Source organism: Amblyraja radiata, chromosome 16 (genome assembly GCF_010909765.2).
Source record: "Amblyraja radiata isolate CabotCenter1 chromosome 16, sAmbRad1.1.pri, whole genome shotgun sequence".
Classification (NCBI taxonomy): Eukaryota; Metazoa; Chordata; class Chondrichthyes; order Rajiformes; family Rajidae; genus Amblyraja; species Amblyraja radiata.
The window spans coordinates 18069874-18089574 of record NC_045971.1 but is presented as its reverse complement, the minus strand read 5'-3'; the positions used below and the strand labels follow the sequence as shown (position 1 = coordinate 18089574).

The following is a 19701-nucleotide window of genomic DNA, read 5'->3' as shown; positions in this document are numbered from 1 at the left end:
TCTCTGATGCTGAACGGCAGCAACTCTACCGCTGTGACACTTCATTTCTCTTTTTGCTACATTTGGTTTAATCCGCAACTTTCTACAGTGAATCTGTAAATCAATTGGTCACATTAAAATCGTCTGACAGGCCGCCAAGTAGGCAGTTAAAAACAAGGGACAATAAAGTGCAGGTATAGAAATTGAGTTAACATCTAGGCCAAACCCTTAAGCTAATTGATTCATTAACGTGAATCATAATATCAACATAATGTTATTTGAAATATTTACTGACTTATGGGCCTGAGCCACTAGGCGATTTTTCAGCGGACTGCCGGAGACTCAAGTTGCAACTGGAACGGCGACTGTCAGAGTGGAACACACACACACATAAACACATCGCTTCCTTCGGGTGACAGGGCAAGCAGGGGGAGCGCTGTCTAAAAAATTCACATGGTGCAAAGCCAAGGTGAAACAGACACACACCGCAATGAACGGGAAGGTTGGCGCTGTAAATAGATGGCTAAAGCACAGTGTACGGTAAGTCCTTTTAAAAAGGGGGGAGAAGGAGTGGAGACAACTTTTAAGAAGCCAGAGATACACGGCTCTGAAGCTCGGCGGACATTTAACATTACCGGTCGGTTATTCTTGGTTCTGAAAACTACTGCTTACCTTTTATTTCCCCAATGAGTCAATGAAATTCACCGGTCAGCACCGGCTACAACCTACAAGAACCTTCAACCTCACGGCGACTCACCTACAGAGAATTCTCGCTACTCCCCATGGCGGCTTCATTCTAGTCGCCGCTAATTTTTGAAAAATTCACGGCGACCAGAATGAGGCCGCGACTAGTTTCCAGAATGCAGGAACTCCTCACGACCATGAAGGCGACACCTCGGCAACCACCCCACGAACAGGTGGCAACCATGTGGCGACTGCATAGTCTCCTGCAGTCGCCAAAGTGGGACAGGCCCATTAATCATGCTCCCAATTTAAATCTCCTTCTGGGAGAGAATGAGGTTCTACTGGTTTTTCAGGGCCAGAGAGGTTGTGCAACATTACTAATGACTCAGTTATCATTCAAAAACTCAGTTATATTTCATAAGGGCTGACATCATCATTTTGGTTTTTATTGTCTGAATAGAGGAATTTTAAAAAGTAGAAATTTACGTAGATTTTAATAGTGCATGGAACAAATTTGGCCTTTTTAACTGTTGATGTAAAGATACCAGAAGTTCGCAGTTTTGCAGAGTAATATTAGTGAAAGCTAACTGTCTAGTTGACATTGGTAAAGCAAAATTAAAGGCAATTGATAGTTGACACCAGTATTAAAATTGTAATGGGGCACAAGGAGTGAGAAAACTGATTATTTCCCCTTTCTCTCTGTCTTCATCATGTGCTCTTTCTTCAGTTCCTGAAAGTAGTCTCATTTCCTCCATGACAGTCATCCTCATTTACCGGCCACCTAAACCAAACCCCTCCTTCCTATCTGACTTCACTGAACTCCTCACACTTGCCTCATCCCTCTCCCCACGTCTGCTGCTACTTGGTGACTTAAATATTCACATGGACTCCCCCACCTGCAAGCTTGCATCTGAATTCGCCTTTTTACTGGACAACTTCTCTCTCACTCAGCACGTCACCTTTCCCACCCATGACAAAGGTCACATCCTTGACCTGGTCTGCTCCACAAATCAACCGGTACTCGACCTCCATCCTTGCCTCTTCCCCCTCTCTGATCATAAGCTTATACGGTTCACCATCCCTTCTCCGACACCTCTCCCCCGCTTCCTCCGAGAAATCACCTTCCGTAATCTAAAATCCATCGATCCCCACCATCTCTCTGACTTGCTCTCCACCACTCTCCCCCTGGACTCAACCCCCATCTCACCTGATGATCTCACAAACCATCTCAACTACACCTTGTCTACCTCCCTCAACACTCTGGCCCCCCTCAAAACAAGAACCGTAACTTTCAACACATCTTCACCCTGGTACACACCTGCACTTCGTAAACTGAAACAGACTGGTCGCCAACTCGAACGACTTACAAAGAAATCATCTCTCACAGTCCACCTTGAAGCTTACAAACTCCACCTCACTGACTACAAAGATGCTCTCATTGCTGCAAAATCTGCCTACCTCTCCTCCATATTCACCGATCCCTGCCTAAACCACAGAACCCTCTTCTCCACAGTGGGCAACCTACTCAAGCCTCGAGCCAACACTCTCCCTACCTCTACTCCGGATCTCTGCAACTCATTCCTCCACTTTTTCGCTGATAAAATCAGCACCATCTATCAATCTTTATCCCCTGTACCCGACTCCCCAGCATCTACTCCACCACCTACCAAGGCCCCTCCTTTCAACATCTCCACTGACCTCCTTACCCCTCCTCCACACTGCTTCCTCTCCCAGTTTGACCTGGTCACCCCTATTGAAATCTCCAAACTCATCAGCTCTTCCAAACCCACTACCTGCTCCCTCGACCCTCTCCCCACTCCCCTGTTGAAGTCCTGCCTCCCCGTTCTCTGCCCCTACCTCACTAATCTCTTCAACTCCTCATTGTCCCAAGGAATTGTCCCCTCCACTTTCAAAACTGCTGCCGTTACACCAATCTTAAAGAAACCTGGTCTTGATCCCTCCTCTCTCATTAACTACCGCCCAATCTCAAACCTCCCCTTTCTTTCAAAAACCCTGGAGCGTATCGTTGCGTCGCAACTTCATTCCCACCTCCTTGCGTATAACCTACTTGAACCCCTCCAATCTGGCTTTCGCCCCCTCCATAGCACAGAAACTGCTCTCCTCAAAGTCCTCAACGACCTCCTCACCTCTGCTGACACTGGTTCCCTCAACATCCTCATCCTCCTCGACCTGAGCGCAGCCTTCGATACAGTGAACCATAACATCCTGCTCACCAGACTCAAAGACCTCGGTATTGAAGGCTCTGCACTCAGCTGGCTCCGTTCCTACCTTTCCAACAGATCCCACTTCATCTCTCTCCACAACCACACCTCTGCTACAGCCGCAGTCACTCAAGGCGTTCCCCAAGGCTCCGTACTCGGCCCCCTCCTCTTCATCATCTACATCCTCCCCCTTGGTCAGATACTCCGCCACTTCAATCTGGACTTCCACTGTTACGCTGATGACACCCAGATCTACCTTGGCACCAAATCCCCCCACAACCCCCCCCTCTCCCATATCAACTCCTGTTTGTCAGCTATAAAAACCTGGATGCAACATAATTTCCTCAAACTCAACAGCGATAAGACAGAATTCCTCCTCATAGGCTCCAAAGCCACACTCAGCAAAATCAATAACCCCACTCTCACCATCGACGGCACCACTGTCTCCCCATCTCCCCAGGCCCGCAACCTTGGCGTGATCTTTGATTCCACCCTCTCCCTTGAGCCTCACATCCGCCATGTCATTAAAACCTCCTTCTTTCATCTCCGCAACATCGCCAAACTCAGACCCTCTCTCACACCGCCCGCTGCTGAAAGACTCATCCATGCCTTCATCTCCTCCCGACTGGACTATTGCAACTCACTTCTCCTTGGCATCAGCTCCACCTACATCAACCGACTCCAACTGGTCCAGAACGCAGCCGCCCGACTCATCACCCATACCAAATCCTGGCATCACATCACTCCAGTCCTCAAACAACTTCACTGGCTTCCCATCTCCCACTGGATCACCTACAAAATCCTGATCCTCACCTACAAAGCCCTCCACCATCTGGCCCCCACATATCTCATTGACCTCCTCTCCCCCTACCAACCCTCACGGTCCCTCAGATCCACATCAGCCGGTCTCCTCTCCATCCACAAGTCCAACCTCCGCAGTTTTGGGGACAGAGCCTTCTCCAGGGCAGCTCCCAGGCTCTGGAACTCCCTCCCCCAACTGATCCGCAATTCCGTGTCCCTCACCATCTTCCAGTCCCGCCTCAAGACCCATCTCTTCACCTCTGCCTATCCTTAGCCCCACGTCCCTGTCCCTTTTCATCTGTGCATTAATTGCCTCATACTATGTTTTGTATTACTTTGTGTACTAGTCATGTCTCTACTATTTATTTCATTCCCCTTACATGTTTTTCCTCTACCTGCTCAATTTTTGTACGGTGTCCTTGAGACTCTTGAAAAGCGCCCATAAATAAAATGTATTATTATTATTATTATTATGATATTTATCTAAGTGACAATTCGTAACTGGTTCATGGCTTTGAATCAAGTAGGGCATCACATCGCTACGCCTCCATTAGCAGAGATGAAAGAAGTCAGTGGGAGACCCCACATCCAGCCCTCAACACCCATCTCTCCCCATTCCTGGTCCATGAATATCGTATCCCATCACCCAGGTTATTAATGCACTTGTTTAGTTTAGAGATACAGCACAGAAACAGGCCCTTGACCGTTGAGACCATGCAGACCATCGATCACCCACTCACATTTGTTCTATGTTGTCCCACTTCCGCAGTCACTCCCTACACACTAGGGGGATTTTTACGGAGGCCACTTAACTGACAAACCCCCACGTCTTTGGGATGTGGGAGAAAACCAGAGCACCTGGAGGAAATCCACAGGGTCACAGGGAAAACGTGCAAACGCCACACAGACAGCACTGTTAGGATCAAACCCGGGACCCTGGCGCTATGAGGAAGCAGCTCTATCAGCTGTGTCGCTGTGTTGCCTTTGTCTTGTGCAACACAAACTGGTATCGAATCCAAGACCCATCCAGGCTTAAATGCCTCAATATCACACTTTGTTCATTCATTGGAGTGTGGTTGCTGCTGGCAAACCTTGCATACATGGCACATTCTTAAACGCTTGCTCGGCCATTACAGAGGATAATTAGAAGTGAAGAGCTTCACAGTGGATCGAGAGTTGTTGTTGGCCTGCGTAAGTAAGGATGCTACATTTCCTCTTCAGAACCAGATAGGTTTTCAACAGCAACCTAGAGGTTTCTGTTCACTTTTAATGATGCCAACCTTTTAATTCAGGATGTATTTAATTCAGGATATAAGTTGAATCTAAATTCCCCATTTGCTGTCACAATCAGGTTTCTGGATCACCAGTTGAATAAAATACTCGCTGGAGGACCTTACCGTATCCCTATGAAACCATTGGGACAGCAATTGTTATTACAATGGATTAAAATGGCAGCCAACAGCTACAAGACAGTAACACTATATTTTCATCTGTTTTTCATTACATTTTCTTTACATTTATTTCCTTCTCATAGTTGCTCATAAGCTTCTTAGGGTGTGAAGACAGTCATCACGAGTATTTAATGATCATATGTACTGGCAATGGAACAATGAAATTCCATCTTGCTACAGCTTAGCAGACCCATTAACACAAAGCATACATATAAATGCGCAATAATCAATAACACAATAAATTAATAATCAGAAATGCTGAGTAACCAGAGCAAAATAGTAAAAACAAAACAAAGTCTGTAGTCAACCAAACCAAAATCCATAGTTGATCATAGTTGCTGAGGTTGTGTCGGAAGGAACTGCAGATGCTGGTTTAAACCGAAGATAAACACAAAATGCTGGAGATACTCAGCGGGTCAGGCGGCATCTCTGGAGGGAAGGAATGGGTAACGTTTTGGGTCGAGACCCTTCTTCAGACTAGTTAGGGAAATGGGAGATATAGACGATGATGTAGAGAGATAAAGAACAATGAATGAAAGATATGCAAAAAAGTAACGATGATGAAGGAAACAGGCCATTGTAAGCTGTTTGTTGGGTGTTCAGTGTTCAAGAGCCTGATGGTTGGTGGGAAGGAACTGTAAAGCTGGAGGTTATGGTATCCAGGCTCTTGTCCTTAATTCCCAATGGTCTTAGCGAGAGGAGAGCATTGCCAGGCTGGTGTGACTCTTTGATATTAGCCATCTTTTTGAGGCACATCATTAAATGATATAAAATACAGAACACTGGAAGATAGTGGGTCGAACAGTATCTGTGGAGGCAAACAGGTGAAAACCAATGTTTCAGGTTGAGAGTAGACAAAAATGCTGGAGAAACTCAGCGGGGGAGGCAGCATCTATGGAGCGAAGGAAATAGGCAACGTTTCGAGCCGAAACCCCTGGGTTTCGGCCCGAAACGTTGCCTATTTCCTTCGCTCCATAGATACCTATTTGGAAATGCCATAGTTGCCTATTTCCTTCGCTCCATAGATGCTGCTGCACCCGCTGAGTTTCTCCAGCATTTTTGTCTACCTTCGATTTTCCAGCATCTGCTGTTCCTTCTTAAACGTTTCAAGTTGAGACCTTGCATAAGGACTATGAGGAATGAGGAAAGATTGCTAGTGTATTGCAGTGTATTGGAGGGTGGGATAGAGGCAGCTGGGAGATGGGTAGCAGGGGCGGGGAAAGAAGTCCTGTTTTTCTGTTGTTCCAGATTCCAGTATCTGCGTTCTCTTGTCTGCACCTTTTCAATAACTAATGGCTGGACTGCCCTTTAGTGTGGCAGAGATCCATGTATACCAACATTCTGCTCCTGCGCCAAATCGGATTCAAATTAGTTTATTGTTATCTACACCAAGGTGAATGAAATTACTTATTCGCATAAAGATAATGGATAGCAACAATGATTTAAAAAAAACAACAATAAATTAGATGATGAGTAACAGCAGAAAGGTACGAGATTACAGTGCAGAAAATTGAAAGTGCAATAATGGATTGGGGTAGAGTTAAGAGTAAGAGTATGTGGCAGGACCTCAGGGAAGAGGATCTGAAGGAGCTAATTGTTTCAGGAGTCTGCGTAGGAAGGAACTACAGATGCTGGTTTAAACCGAAGATCGACCCAAAAAGCTGGAGCAACTCAGCGAGACAGGCAGCATCTCTGGCGAGAAGGAATGGGTGACGTTTCAGGTCGAGACGGTCTGAAGAAGGGTCTCAGACCCATTCCCTCTCTCCAGAGATGCTGCCTGTCCCGCTGAGTTACTCCAGCTTCTTGTGTCTGTTTCAGGAGTCTGATAGATGAGCTAGGCCTGTTCTAAGATCTGGGCTTTCAAGCTCCTGTATCTTCTCCCAGGATGTAAAGAGAGAAAAGCGAATGGCAAGGGGACAGGCATCCTCAATGATCGTTTAGTTTAGTTCAGTTTAGAGATACAGCGCAGAAACAGGTCCTTCGGCCCAACGGGTCCACGCCGACCAGCGATCCCCGCATATTAACACTATCCTACACACACTAGGGACAATTTTTACATTTACCAAGCCAATTAGCCTACAAACCTGTACGTCCCATCAAGTTGGCATTTTACCTGGCCACACAGTCATGTGTGTGTTCCACTTGGCCGTCATTTGCGCGTCACGCAGATGGCGGGCAAAGATTTGGTACATCACAAAATCCTGCGACGCCGCGCGCGGCTGCGGGTCACTGCCTATGTCATCAGGCAACATGCATCGTGACGCGTAAATGATGTCGCGTAAATTACGCGCAAATGACGGCCAAGTGGGACAGGCTCTTAAGGAGTAGAACAAGGGAATGAACTCACAGCCCTGAGGGCCACCTGTATTGTGGGTCTGGATGGAGGAAATATTATGACCAATTCTAACCGACTGAGATCTTCCACTCAGGAAGTCCAGAAGCCAATTGTAGGTGTTAGGACCAATTGCAGGTGTCAGGACCTGTTAGTGTGGTTTGGGGAGTATATTCCTGAAGTTTACTTGATTGAAGTCAGGGATTGAGCGATGATGAACAGGGCATTAAGGTTTGCTGTCTTAAGGGAGTTGACAACTGAGTCTTTAACTCATTCAGTGCCACCTTGGTGTTGGCTTGGGTGGTATGTAGACCATCGACACAATGGTAGAGGTGAAGTGCTTGATTGATAAAAGGATGACATGTTATGAATGGGTGTTCCAGGTCAGGGGAGCTGAATTGAGGCATTATTGTCACAATCTCTTCCTCTTCCAATAAAACTAGCAAACAGTGGGATAGAAATCCACCCAAACGTGCAATGCAGAAGCAACATTTCTAACACCAACAGAACCATTTTAGAAGCAGTGTACACCATGCAGAAGGTAATGAACATTTAATGTGGCTGACCAATAACAAACTTAAACCCTTTTGATACAAGTGCAACATTTGTTTATTTAACATAATATTTCTCACGGGCAGTGATTTGCTTCGAAATAGTTACTGTTAGGTCAGCATATGCAGCAGCTGTTAGCTCATTGGATTCCAGAGGTGGACAGTCAGTAAAGACTCACTCATTTTCTCTACATCTCGCGTTTAAGGGTGGAGTGTTGATCAGGACAGCAACTGAGAGCTTCAATCTGAAGTCCTGCCTGTAGTAGTTGGCCAGAAAATTGATAGACACAAAATGCTGGAATAAATCAATGGGCCAGGCAGCATCTCTGGTGAGAAGGAATGGGTGACGTTTCGGGTCGAGACCCTTCTAGTTGACCAGAGCTTGAGATGTGGAGGAAACGGAAGAATAGAAAGTCTATAATGTGTTATATTGTGATTAATGCAGTACCTTTTATTTTTTATGACCAACTATGAAATTAGCAATAAACTTTTATTCCTTTAGATACCAATGGTTCTCTTAAATAATAAACTTTCTTCCTGTATCAGTTCAAATGACTGGTGTCTTATTGTGGAGAGCAGAACTCCTTGTACTTCATTAAAGAGTGTCGTGGCATCTTTAGCGTTTACCAGAGTCATTTGAATCTGAACATATGGCTCATCTGCCCATTAGCTCCTCTCACAGAGAGCACTATTACTTCCGTGCTGAAGTATCAGTTTACGATTATGAACTTATATTCCTGAACTGCAGAAGGAAACCACAGTCTTCTCACCCAAAGCAAGACTTCTGCCAAATAAGATGAGTGATACAGAACTGAGGTGAGAGAGGATGTTGCTGGGGCTTTGCTGAAGATCTTTGTGTCCTCTCGAGCCACAGGCATAGTGCACTTTACAAGTGGAGTCCAGACCCGAAATATCTACCTTTCATGTTCTCCAGAGATGCTGCCTGGCCGATTGAGTTACTCCAGCACTTCGTGTCTTTTTTTTGGTAAAGCAGCATCTGCAGTTCCTTGTGTCTCTGAGATTAGTTTAGTTTATCTCTTCAGCATGGATGTAGAGGGCCTGTTCCTGTGCTGTACTATTCCATGAGTTTCAGGAAGGATAATTTTCCAGTTTGCTGTTGATTTCTTCTGCTTGTGTAGATCTTCAAAAATATTCAACTGATTATGTAAATGTTCTGTCAATTCTAATTCTGAATCACTTCATCTTTTATGACCAACTAATCAATTAATCACTGCTGGAAAATGAAGACACCAGGAACTACAGATGTTCGAATCCTGAGCAAAACACAAAGTGCTGGAGGAGCTAAGGCAGCTTCTGCGGGGGCAATAGACAGGCGATATTTTGGATCTGGTCCCGACTCAAAAACGCACGTGTCCATACTCCCCACAGATGCTGCCTAACCCGCTGAGTTCCTCCAGCACTTTGTGTTTTAATCACTGCTGTTCTGATTTTTCATCATATTCAAGTATTGTAGAGTAATGTACAGCTTATTGAACAAGGGGAAGAGTTAATTTCGGACTGTGATCAGGAAGCCATGACTCTAAAGGAGTGTTCATTTCTGGTGCCTGAAGTTTTAACGCCTTAAAAGTGGCACGGTGGCGCAGCAGTAGAGTTGCTGCCTTACAGCGCTTGCAGCGCCGGAGACACGGGTTAGATCCCGGCTACGGGTGTTGTCTCTACGGAATTTGTGCGTTCTCCACATGACCGCGTAGGTTTTCTCCGAGATCTTCGGTTTCCTCACACACTCCAAAGACATACAGTTTTGTTGGCTAATTGACTTGGTATAGTTAGTGTAAATTGACCCTGGTGTGTGTAGAATTGCATTAATGTGTGGAGATCGCTGGTCGGTGCGGACTTGGTGGGCCTTTATCTCTAAACTAAACTAATAAACTAATTTGCCTGGTGCTGCTGTGGGTAGCTTCTGCTATTGCTTTCTGAGATATATGGCATCACCATCAGGGCTCCCGTGGCTCTGGAAGTCATTAATTTAAGTTAATGCTGCAACACATTTATCACAATTCTGCTGAACATATGGAACAGAAGGGAATAGAAATGTATAGACAATTTATAACAGGTATGATGTTTTTTTTCCCTCAACAGTGGCATTTCACAGTCCAACACTGAAGATCAAAAAGGAGCCACAGAGTCCCATCTCTAACCCAAACTTGTCCTGTCGACATAAGCAACCGTTCCCGTACAGCAATGGGGAGCAGTGCCTTTATGCCAGGTCGGTGTCGGGTAGTGATTAATCTTAAATTCCTCAAAGTTAACGTGGGGGAAGGAGCTAACATCCCATGCACAGTGTGCCATGCAAAACAAAACGGTGATCTTTGGTTTTATAGAGGAGAGGCTGAGAGAGAGTGAAATATGAGGCCACTTGGTATCCGAGTGCAAATGGTGGCAAACATGGCTGCCCGTGAAACAGGAAAATTCGTAATAGGATCTAACTAATGGCAAATGAAGTGGCTAAGCAAGACTATGGTGAAATTAACCCTCAGCTATTTGTTTTGCAGAATGAAATTGACTTCAGGAATACAACAGAATGACACAAATACAGTCATAGAGTCAGCAGGGCATGGAAACAGGCCTTTCAGCCTAACATGTCCGTGTCAACCAACATACCCCAACCAAGCTAGTCCCATTTGCCAGCGCTTAGCCCACATACCTCTCCCTTTCCTATCCCATATAATTCTATTTGGGGGTGAAAAATGACCATAAACAGTTTTGGATGCAGGGAATGCTGTTGTGAAAGATTTAAATCCATGATTCATGTCAGATCCTACATTTTATATTTATATTTAATTTTAAATGATCTATCAGCTTGATATTTTCTTATGGCAAGATCATAATAGCTCAACATTCAGACAGCACACAGTATAACAAAGAATCAGTATTTTTGTACTGACGGGCCTTTCTGCCTTTCAAGCCTGTGCTAGCCTCTAGCAGAGTCATCCCAACCTATTCCCCTCTCTTCCTTGTAAATAATTATCTCTCAAATACCAATCCACCTTTGAAAATGTCAACTACCTCCATTTTGACTGCCCCCTCGCTCCCCCCACTCCCCTCAACCCTCTCTCCACTTACAGAGGGTGGGTACAAGATGATAACCCTATATCAGCAAGGAAGGTAAATGGTGGAGCCTGCTAATCATTAGAATACTTGACAAGTGTAGAAGAAAACTATAATGTGGATGGGATAAAAAATGGGAACCTTAAACTGATCTGAATGTTCTAAATGAACTTTGTACTGAATAGATTTTTAATTTTGTCCTTAATCAATGTTGAAGTTACAGACATTGAAACATTCAACACAGAAACAGGCCTTTCAGCTCATCTCGTCCATGCTGCCAAACATGCCTCATCTATGCTAGTACCATTTACCCCCATTTGGTTCATATGCCTCTAAACCTTACCTAACTATGCACTTGCCCAAATGTATTTTAAATGTTGTTATTGTACCTGCCTCAACTACTTCCTCTGGAAGCTCGTTCCATATACCCACCACCCCTTTGATGAAAAAGTTGCCCCTCAGGTTCCTATTAAATCTTTCCCCTCGTACTATAAATCTATGCCCTCTGATTCATGATTCCCCAACTCTGCAAAATGCTGATATCATGGAAGTTGCTAATGTTGTGACCTGATTTAAATCAATTAGTAGGTTATTTCTGTTTTATTGCTACATCCTCCTAAGTTTCAGCTATATAAAGATACTGATCATTGTGGAAAATAATTTGTTATAAAGGAAATAATGGAACAATAGTTAGCCTTCACATTGGTTCAAAATATAAATATCATGTACACATCCGCAGAAAAACCTCCTCAATCATTTCCTTGGAATTCATTTCTGATTAAAATAATTTCAAAAATAATTGGAATGAAATATTTTTTCCCCCATGGGGTCATTCACCTGTTGGCAACTTTGTGCTGTTAAAAGCAGATGGGGGTTAATTTCACTGTAATTTTGCTTAGTTCGCACTAATCTGTAAACGGTTAGAGATATATGTGCCTCAGGATATGCCTGCATAACAAAAATAAAGTTTTTGGCTCTTAACCGCATGTGGTATTTATTTAGTGTAAAAGCTAGTTTAAACAAAGCTTGTAAATGGTGTCTGCTGGCTTCATGACTGGAGCTTCAGTCAGATGGAAACATCAATGACTATCTCCACCAATCCTTCCGCCTCCTCAGTAGATGCAGTGTCTCTGATGCTCCTCGAGGTTTGGGAGAAAAATAATTACTTTCAGTAGCATTCAGCAAACGTCCCAGCAGCTTAACTGCCGAGCTATGCTGACTGTGCCTGGGAGATGTCTGTGGTTCAAGTTATTATATATTCCAGACCAGTAATGCTTGAATAGAGATGCCTTGCAGTGGGCTGAGGGACCGCAGTGGCAAGATAATGGACAGAACGTTACACAAAAGTGTCACCACATCCTTTTAGTGGATAGGCATCCTGTTTAACATGGCATACATCCAGTGGCATTGTCTTCCCCAGTGATCAGCAGTTTGAAGATGAGAATGATTGATTGAAAGATACAGCATGGAACCAGGCCCTTTGGCTCTCCCAGTCAATGCCGACCATCGATCACCTGTTCACACTGATTCTATGTTATCCTACTATTACACCCACTCCCCACATGCTAGACAATAGACAATAGGTGCAGGAGTAGGCCATTCGGCCCTTCGAGCCAGCACCGCCATTCACTGTGATCATGGCTGATCATCCACAATCAGTAGCCCGTTCCTGCCTTCTCCCCATATCCCCTGACTCCGCTATCTTTAAGAGCTCTATCTAACTCTCTCTTGAAAACATCCAGAGAATTGGCCTCCACTGCCTTCTGAGGAAGAGAATTCCACAGATTCAAAACCATCTGTGTAAAAAAGTTTTTCCTCATCTCCGTTCTAAATGGCTTACCCCTTATTCTTAAACTGTGGTCCCTGGTTCTGGACTCCCCCTAGGGACCATATATAGAGGCTAATTAACCCACAAATAACCCCACATCTTTGGGATGTAGGAGGAAACCAGAGGACCCCGAGGAGACCCACGCAGTCATAGGGAGAACGTGCAAACTCCACGCAGACAGCAACTGAGGTCTGGCTTGATCCCGGGGTCCCTGGCGTTGTCAGCCAGCAGTTCTACCTGCTGTGCCACTGTGCTGCCCAATCGCAATATGAGTGTCCTTATCAAAGATAGACACAAAAAGCTGAAGTATCTCAGTGGGTCAGGCGGCACCTATGGAGGAAAAGGATAGATTTTAAAGTAGGTTCACTATGAGAGACAGTGCAGCGATTTTAAATTAGGTTCACTATGAGAGACAGTGCAGCGATTGAGGGAAGGCAAAGATGGCAGCTGAGGAAACGAATTAGCTATAATTGGTCAAAGGGAGAGCAGAGAAGATAATGTGAGGTGATGCTAGGTGATGTGGATGCTGCAGCAGCTCTTGGTAAATGAAGGGAGCAAGTGCCAGAATCGACCAATTCCAGATATTCACAAGCATGATTTGGTAGTTGTGGAGAATTATAATTAAATCAGTGGCATGGATTAAAGGCTGTATATCTCCCATATATGTAGGATATATAGGCTATGTATGTGCGGAGAATTTGAAGCTTCGCTGGGATGTAATAATGGGCATGGAGGTGAACGAGGTAAGGTTTATCTAAATTAAGATAATATATCCATATTATGGATTCTCAACAGAATCCTGGAAAACTTAATTGGGAGGTGGTTTATAAATGATGAAGGGAGCAGGGAACTAATATGAAGTCTTGAAGATTACTTGGACCATGGAAGAAGTCATGAAAAGAGATGGAATATCATCTCTGAGGATTCTCAATGAATACCCCAAAACAAAAGTGAACTACGTTTAATCAAGTGATGAATATTTCAGGATAAATATATTTGACAAATATCTACGTATTGAAGCCAACATTTTGCTAACTTTTCTTTATGCAGTGCCTATGAGAAAAAGCCACAGGTTGGTCTTAACTCCCCAAATCCTGGGAATGCGTCGAATCCTCCATTACAACAAGTCTGCAACAAATCCACGGGGAACCCGAGACAGGACCAGGGCTTTGTGAATCTCCATGCATCCAACCAGCCCATGTCCAATGGCAGATTCCCAATGGACCACAGGTACGAGTTCACAGATAACTTTCGTATCTAATTGAATGCGAGTCCTCCCTGGCTTACAAACGCCTGGCTTCTGTACAGCCCATACGTACACACAAGTGTTTTGGCCTGTTTTCGTGCTATGTATTCAGTTTAGTTTATTGTCATGTGCATCAATGTACAGTGAAAAGCTTTTGTTGCGTGCTATCCTGTCAGCAGAAAGACAATACTCGATTAGAATCAAGCCATTGACAGAGTATAGATACATGATATGGGAATAATGATTAGTGCCAGGTAAAGCCAGCAAAGTCTGATCAAGGATCATCTGAGGGTCCCCAAAGTTTGGTGCTGTGCTCTGGTTGTGGTAGGATGATTCAGTTGGCTGATAACAGCTGAGAAGAAACTGTCCCTGAATCTGGAGGTGTACGTTTTCACACTGCTAAACCTTTGGCTGTAGGGAGAGGGGAGAAGAAGGGAGTGGCCAGGGTGCGACTCGTCCTTGATTAAGCTGCTGGCCTTGCCGACTCTATAACTTCAGTGCCTAATCTAATGGTCACCCTCTTATTCGTCCACAGCTCACAGTTTCAACAACACTCTTTGGAGCTTTGCCATCGCTTTCCCTCTTCACAAACCATGAGCAGGGAAGCACCTGTGGGGTATCAGCAGCCGATGTCTGAGCCCTGCATCTCGTACCCACAGCAGGGTTACAAGCAGGAGTATCACGATCCCATCTACGAACAGGGAAACCCAGGTAGCGCTGGCGGCCAGCGATTCTCCCATTCCATGGTCATCAAGCAAGAACCTCCGGACTACGCGTACGACCCAGGTAAGACAGCGGCTTGTACCCGTCGGATGTTCTGGTTGCGCAGCAGTGTAGGTCCATCTGATGGAGGCATCTCCAAGGAAGGAAGCTGGTTGTTAAGAGGTAACAACGAGTTCCATGAGGTGCACTCTGCAGTAGCGTTGAGTGCGGGGACATTTCTTGGGCCAATGGATAACAGGAAGCACAAGCAAATGTTCTTGTCTTTCCTGCATTAAGTCAATGACTTCACTTGAAAAGTTCTATATGGCTGCATGCTGAGATAGTGAAAGATGCTCTATCATTGCAAGTATTGCTATATTCTAAAACTAGACTCCATTTTTTGTGTCTATCTTCGGTTTAAACCAGCAACAGCAGTTCCTTCCTACACAAGGCATTTTTTATACTATTCATCAGAGTGGATTCCAAATATTTTCCCATTTCTGAAGTTGAGTGGGCTGGCGACGATTAGGTTTATCCCTTCCCTTTCTTTTAAACAGCTGTGCGATGTTAACACTCCCCCGATCCTGTGGCACCAGACCAGCAACTAGAGAGGATTGAAATATTGTGTAGGAAAGAACTGCAGATGCTGGTTTAAATCAAAGGTAGACACAAAATGCTGGAGTAACTCAGTGAGACGCCAGCATCTCTGGAGAGAAGGGATGGGTGATGTTTTGGGTCGAGACCCTTCGTCAGACCCTATTGTAGTCAGAGTTGTAATTGTATTGTATCAATTCTACCACAATTGTTCAAATAGCAAGTTAACCTCCCTGGAGATGCAAGGAGCATGTTGCTGGTTTACAAAAATAGAGAAACTCAGTGGGTCAAGCAGCATCTTGGCTTAGTTTAGTTTAGAGATACAGCACAAAAAGAGGCCCTTCGACCCACTGAGTCCGTGCCGACAAATGATCCCCGCACATTAACACTATTCTACACACACTGGTGACAATTTACAATTTTACCAAGCCAATTAACCTACAAACCAGTATGTCTTTGTAGTCTGGGAGAAAACCGGAGCACCCGGAGAAAACCCACACAGGTCACTGGGAGAACACACAAACTCTGTACAGACAGCACCCGTAGTCAGGATTGAATCCGGGTCTCTGGTGCTGTAGAGGAAGAACGTGGATAGGTGACGTTTTGAGTTGAGACCCTTCTCTCTATTCGCAATTCTGCTGTCCCTTTCTCTCTGTGGGAGACCAAATACCCCTGGTGCATAATATCAGTGGCAAAGAGGAGTAGGAACTCAGACCATTTTCCCTCGGGGCTGTGCAGTCACTTGTGCCGAGATTCAAATTCTCACCACGTACAGCTGATTTTACTTCGGAGTCACGTGAGTGACTACGTGAAGAAGGGCCGTCCGTCTGCGTGCGCGTCATTACGTCTGAACGCACGCGCACGACGGGCTGGCAGGCACTGTGTCCTCCCAGCCGTCGGGATGGGCAGGTAAGGAAAGTTGAACTACTTACCTGCGTTCTTCGGGCTTGAAGCTTTTTTGTAGTTTCAGAGCCCAGATGTCGAGGAGACGGCCCGCGGAGATGTCGGCTGCCGAAGACCGCAGCATTCCAAGTAGCGGGCGACGGTCTTGTTCCCGACATTAGCGCCGACAGCAGAATCGGCAGGAGACTTTGTGCGGGAGGAGGAGCTCCATGGTTGCCCTGCGGGACGTAATGCCACCCGCAAGTCTAACGAACCCGTTGACTCAGATGAGTCCGGGGAAGAGGGATACCGTCCCTCAACGGAGAGCGTCTGAGGACGACTTCTCCCACATGGAGCAACTCATGGAGAAGTTGCTCCAACAATGATCTGCTCCAAAGGAGGGAGCAGTATCAGCACGGCCTACAGCAGTGCCGGTGCCGGAAGCCTCGTACATGGGGCAGCCCAATGTCTTCCCCATTGGAGGGGGAAGTACATATGGAAGAAACCACTCTGAATCAGAGTACAAAAGAAGAGGGGGGGAAACCTTCCCAGGGACAAGCAGAAGAAAGGAAGTAAGTAAGTAAGTTTTACTTATATTGCACTGTTTAAGTCAACACCAAAATGCTTTACATAAAAGGAATAATAAGCTTCCATACAAACAACAGAAAATAAGTACTTCTGCAATCATCCAGGTTCCACTGGGTGCTTCCCTGGATGGAATCTAGCTATTGACAGCCCGGGTATTATGGAGAACCCGCAGGCAGCAGCACCTATTTTCAGGGCTGCACAAATGTCTCCTGCTCTGAGGAGAGGAGCATTCATGGTCCGTTTCAGTCTGACCCAAAGCTAGAACCTCATTTAGGTCCACTGGAAGGGCCATGTCAGCACAGGTATCCTCAGGGGCCTGCGGCAGCACCTGTTTTCAGGGCTGCCTACGAATCTCACTCTCAGTGGAGGGGAGTGTGAGTGATCAGTAGGTAACTGATCTCGAAATTAAAGTATGAACATACTGAAGCATCAGTAGGCGACAACACACCCCACATCTCCATAGGGGGTAAGCGGTTCACTGAATCCGGTGGCAGCTTGAAAGCTGGGCACGGAAATATGACCAGAATTGTCCTACAAGGCAGGCTCAGTATGATGAGGTTTTCAGAGCAGACCCAAGCAGAGGTCAGGAGAAACATGAAATCTACACTCCCTACCAGTCCTACTCCCAATCAAGGAGAGAAAAGGAATCCGCATCAGGGGCCTTTGGGCTTACTACAAGACCAACGGTAGCCATGGAGGTAGGTGGGTCTGGGTTTACTGAAACAAGGGATTGTGGACCAGTTACATGTTGGTAATTTACTCTTGTGTTCTTGTTCAAAATGACAATAACATGAATTTTCAGAACTGGTTTAAAAAAACAGATAATAACATGTGATTATTTTTACTGCACAACATACATAGGTTCCAAGCAGACTTGGAACTTGGACTGGAGTTGTCTTCAAGGCAGGCCCAGTATTTTTGGGCAGGATTGCCATTCAGGACATGTGACAGATGGAGGATGTCACTTCATCCAGGTTTAACTCATTTGTGCAGTATAGACTTTCAGAACAGTAAAATTTTGTTATGGTCTAACAACTGTTTTTAAGGAGCTTCCTATAAAATGGTCACATGGCATGCATCGACCTCAAAGATGCATACTATTCGGTGTCTATTCACTAAGCACAGGAGATATTTGAAGTTTAACTGGATGGCATGGATCTGCCAAATGGGTTGACATCAGCTCCTAGACTATTGACAAAACTACGGAAACCAATTCTGGGTCTACAAAGGTCTCAGAACCACATAGTAATGGCATATTTGGACAATTTCATTTTGGAGTCACCAAGAATTGGCAGAAGCACCAGTCAAAGCAAACCAAAACCCTGTTTGATAGAATTGGTTACCTCATCCATCCAGTTAAATCAAAATTGACACCTACAAGGGTAATTGATTACCTAGAATTTACTATCAAAAACAGTAAATATGTTGGTGACTTTGCCTAGGGGCAAACAACTATATTAATCAAGCCTGCTATGACCTGATAGTCAAATACTAGCCATCTATCAGGCAAACAGCGAGTGTAATTGGCAAATAGTAGCTGCATTTCCAGCAGTACGTACGGGCCTTTGCATTACCAGAATTTACAGCGAGCAAAGGAACGAACACTCAGATTCCATGCAGGCCAAATTGGCAAAACTATGGATTGCCAGCAGAGGCTATTGTTGAATAATTATGGTGGATAACGAACGTGAGAAAGCTCAAGGTAAATTTGCTTGAAAACCATCGAGGGTTCTTCAGACCTATGCAAGCGGCTAAGGATGGGGAGCCACTAACACAGTCTAGAGCTGTGGGGGCAGATGGAATGAGCAGGAGTCTGTAATTCCCCAACACATGGAATCAATTACCCAGAATTGTTGGGGGCACAATTTGGACTCAAGGGTTTCTGTAGCAATATGCAACCGGTGCTTGTTCAAATTCAGATTGATAACACCACTGCCGTGGCACATATCCATTAACAAGGGTGGTGTAAAATCTGTATCTTACGACAGATTGTCGAACCTCATTTGGCATTGGTGTATCAAGAGGAATATTTGGGAAATCTACGAGGTAGATATAACACGGTGACAGATGCTGGATCACGAATGTTTAATAACAACACAGAATGGATGTTGAATCAGGCAGTATTTAACGAAATAACGACACGATTTGGCATGCCAGATATTGATCTGTTTGCATCTAGACTAAACCATCAGTTACCCAGATATGTGTCCTGCAAGCAGGATCCAGGAGCAAAGGCAGTGGATGCTTTCTCCCTCAATTGGGGAGGATTGTTTATGTATGCTTTCCGCAAATTTGTCTCACAAACCGATGCTTGACCAAAATCAAGCAAGACTAAGCCGCAGGCATATTGGTAGTGCCAGATTGGCCTACTCAAGCCTGGTTCCCAAAATTTTTGGGAACTATAGTCCAGCCAGTTATGGCTGTACCCAAGAGCACGGACCTCCTAGTGAACCCAGTTACAGGGAGTAATCATCCACTACACGAACGTATTAACTTGTTGGTCTGCAGATTCTGAGGAGGCCTTTTCAAGGCATAGGACTGTCCGAACAAATACAACACAGTTCGGATAACAGATGTCTTGGAGTTTCCTATCAACTCTGTATTATAACTATAAACAAAGTTATAGTGCAATCTATAGTGCCAGAGGCGCACTCTCCTCCTATCTGATGCTGGAAGCAGGGCACGGGTCGATAAGAACGCACCCCTTTTGCAACAAAATTCATGAAGAGAATTTACAATTAAATACCTCTAAGACCAAGGTACACGGACACA

The 19701-nt window shown here is 45.0% G+C and overlaps 1 protein-coding gene across 1 annotated transcript in view; it reads left to right on the top strand.

Annotated features, from left to right (window-relative positions):
• The window catches only part of etv4 (ETS variant transcription factor 4), a 105032-nt gene that overhangs the window by 44426 nt on the left and 40905 nt on the right, over positions 1-19701 (top strand). Inside the window, exons 6-8 of the mRNA XM_033035271.1 lie at positions 10121-10247; positions 13968-14147; positions 14699-14949. Coding sequence (XP_032891162.1) covers positions 10121-10247; positions 13968-14147; positions 14699-14949 — 558 coding nt within the window. The remainder of the gene's footprint in view (positions 1-10120; positions 10248-13967; positions 14148-14698; positions 14950-19701) is intronic.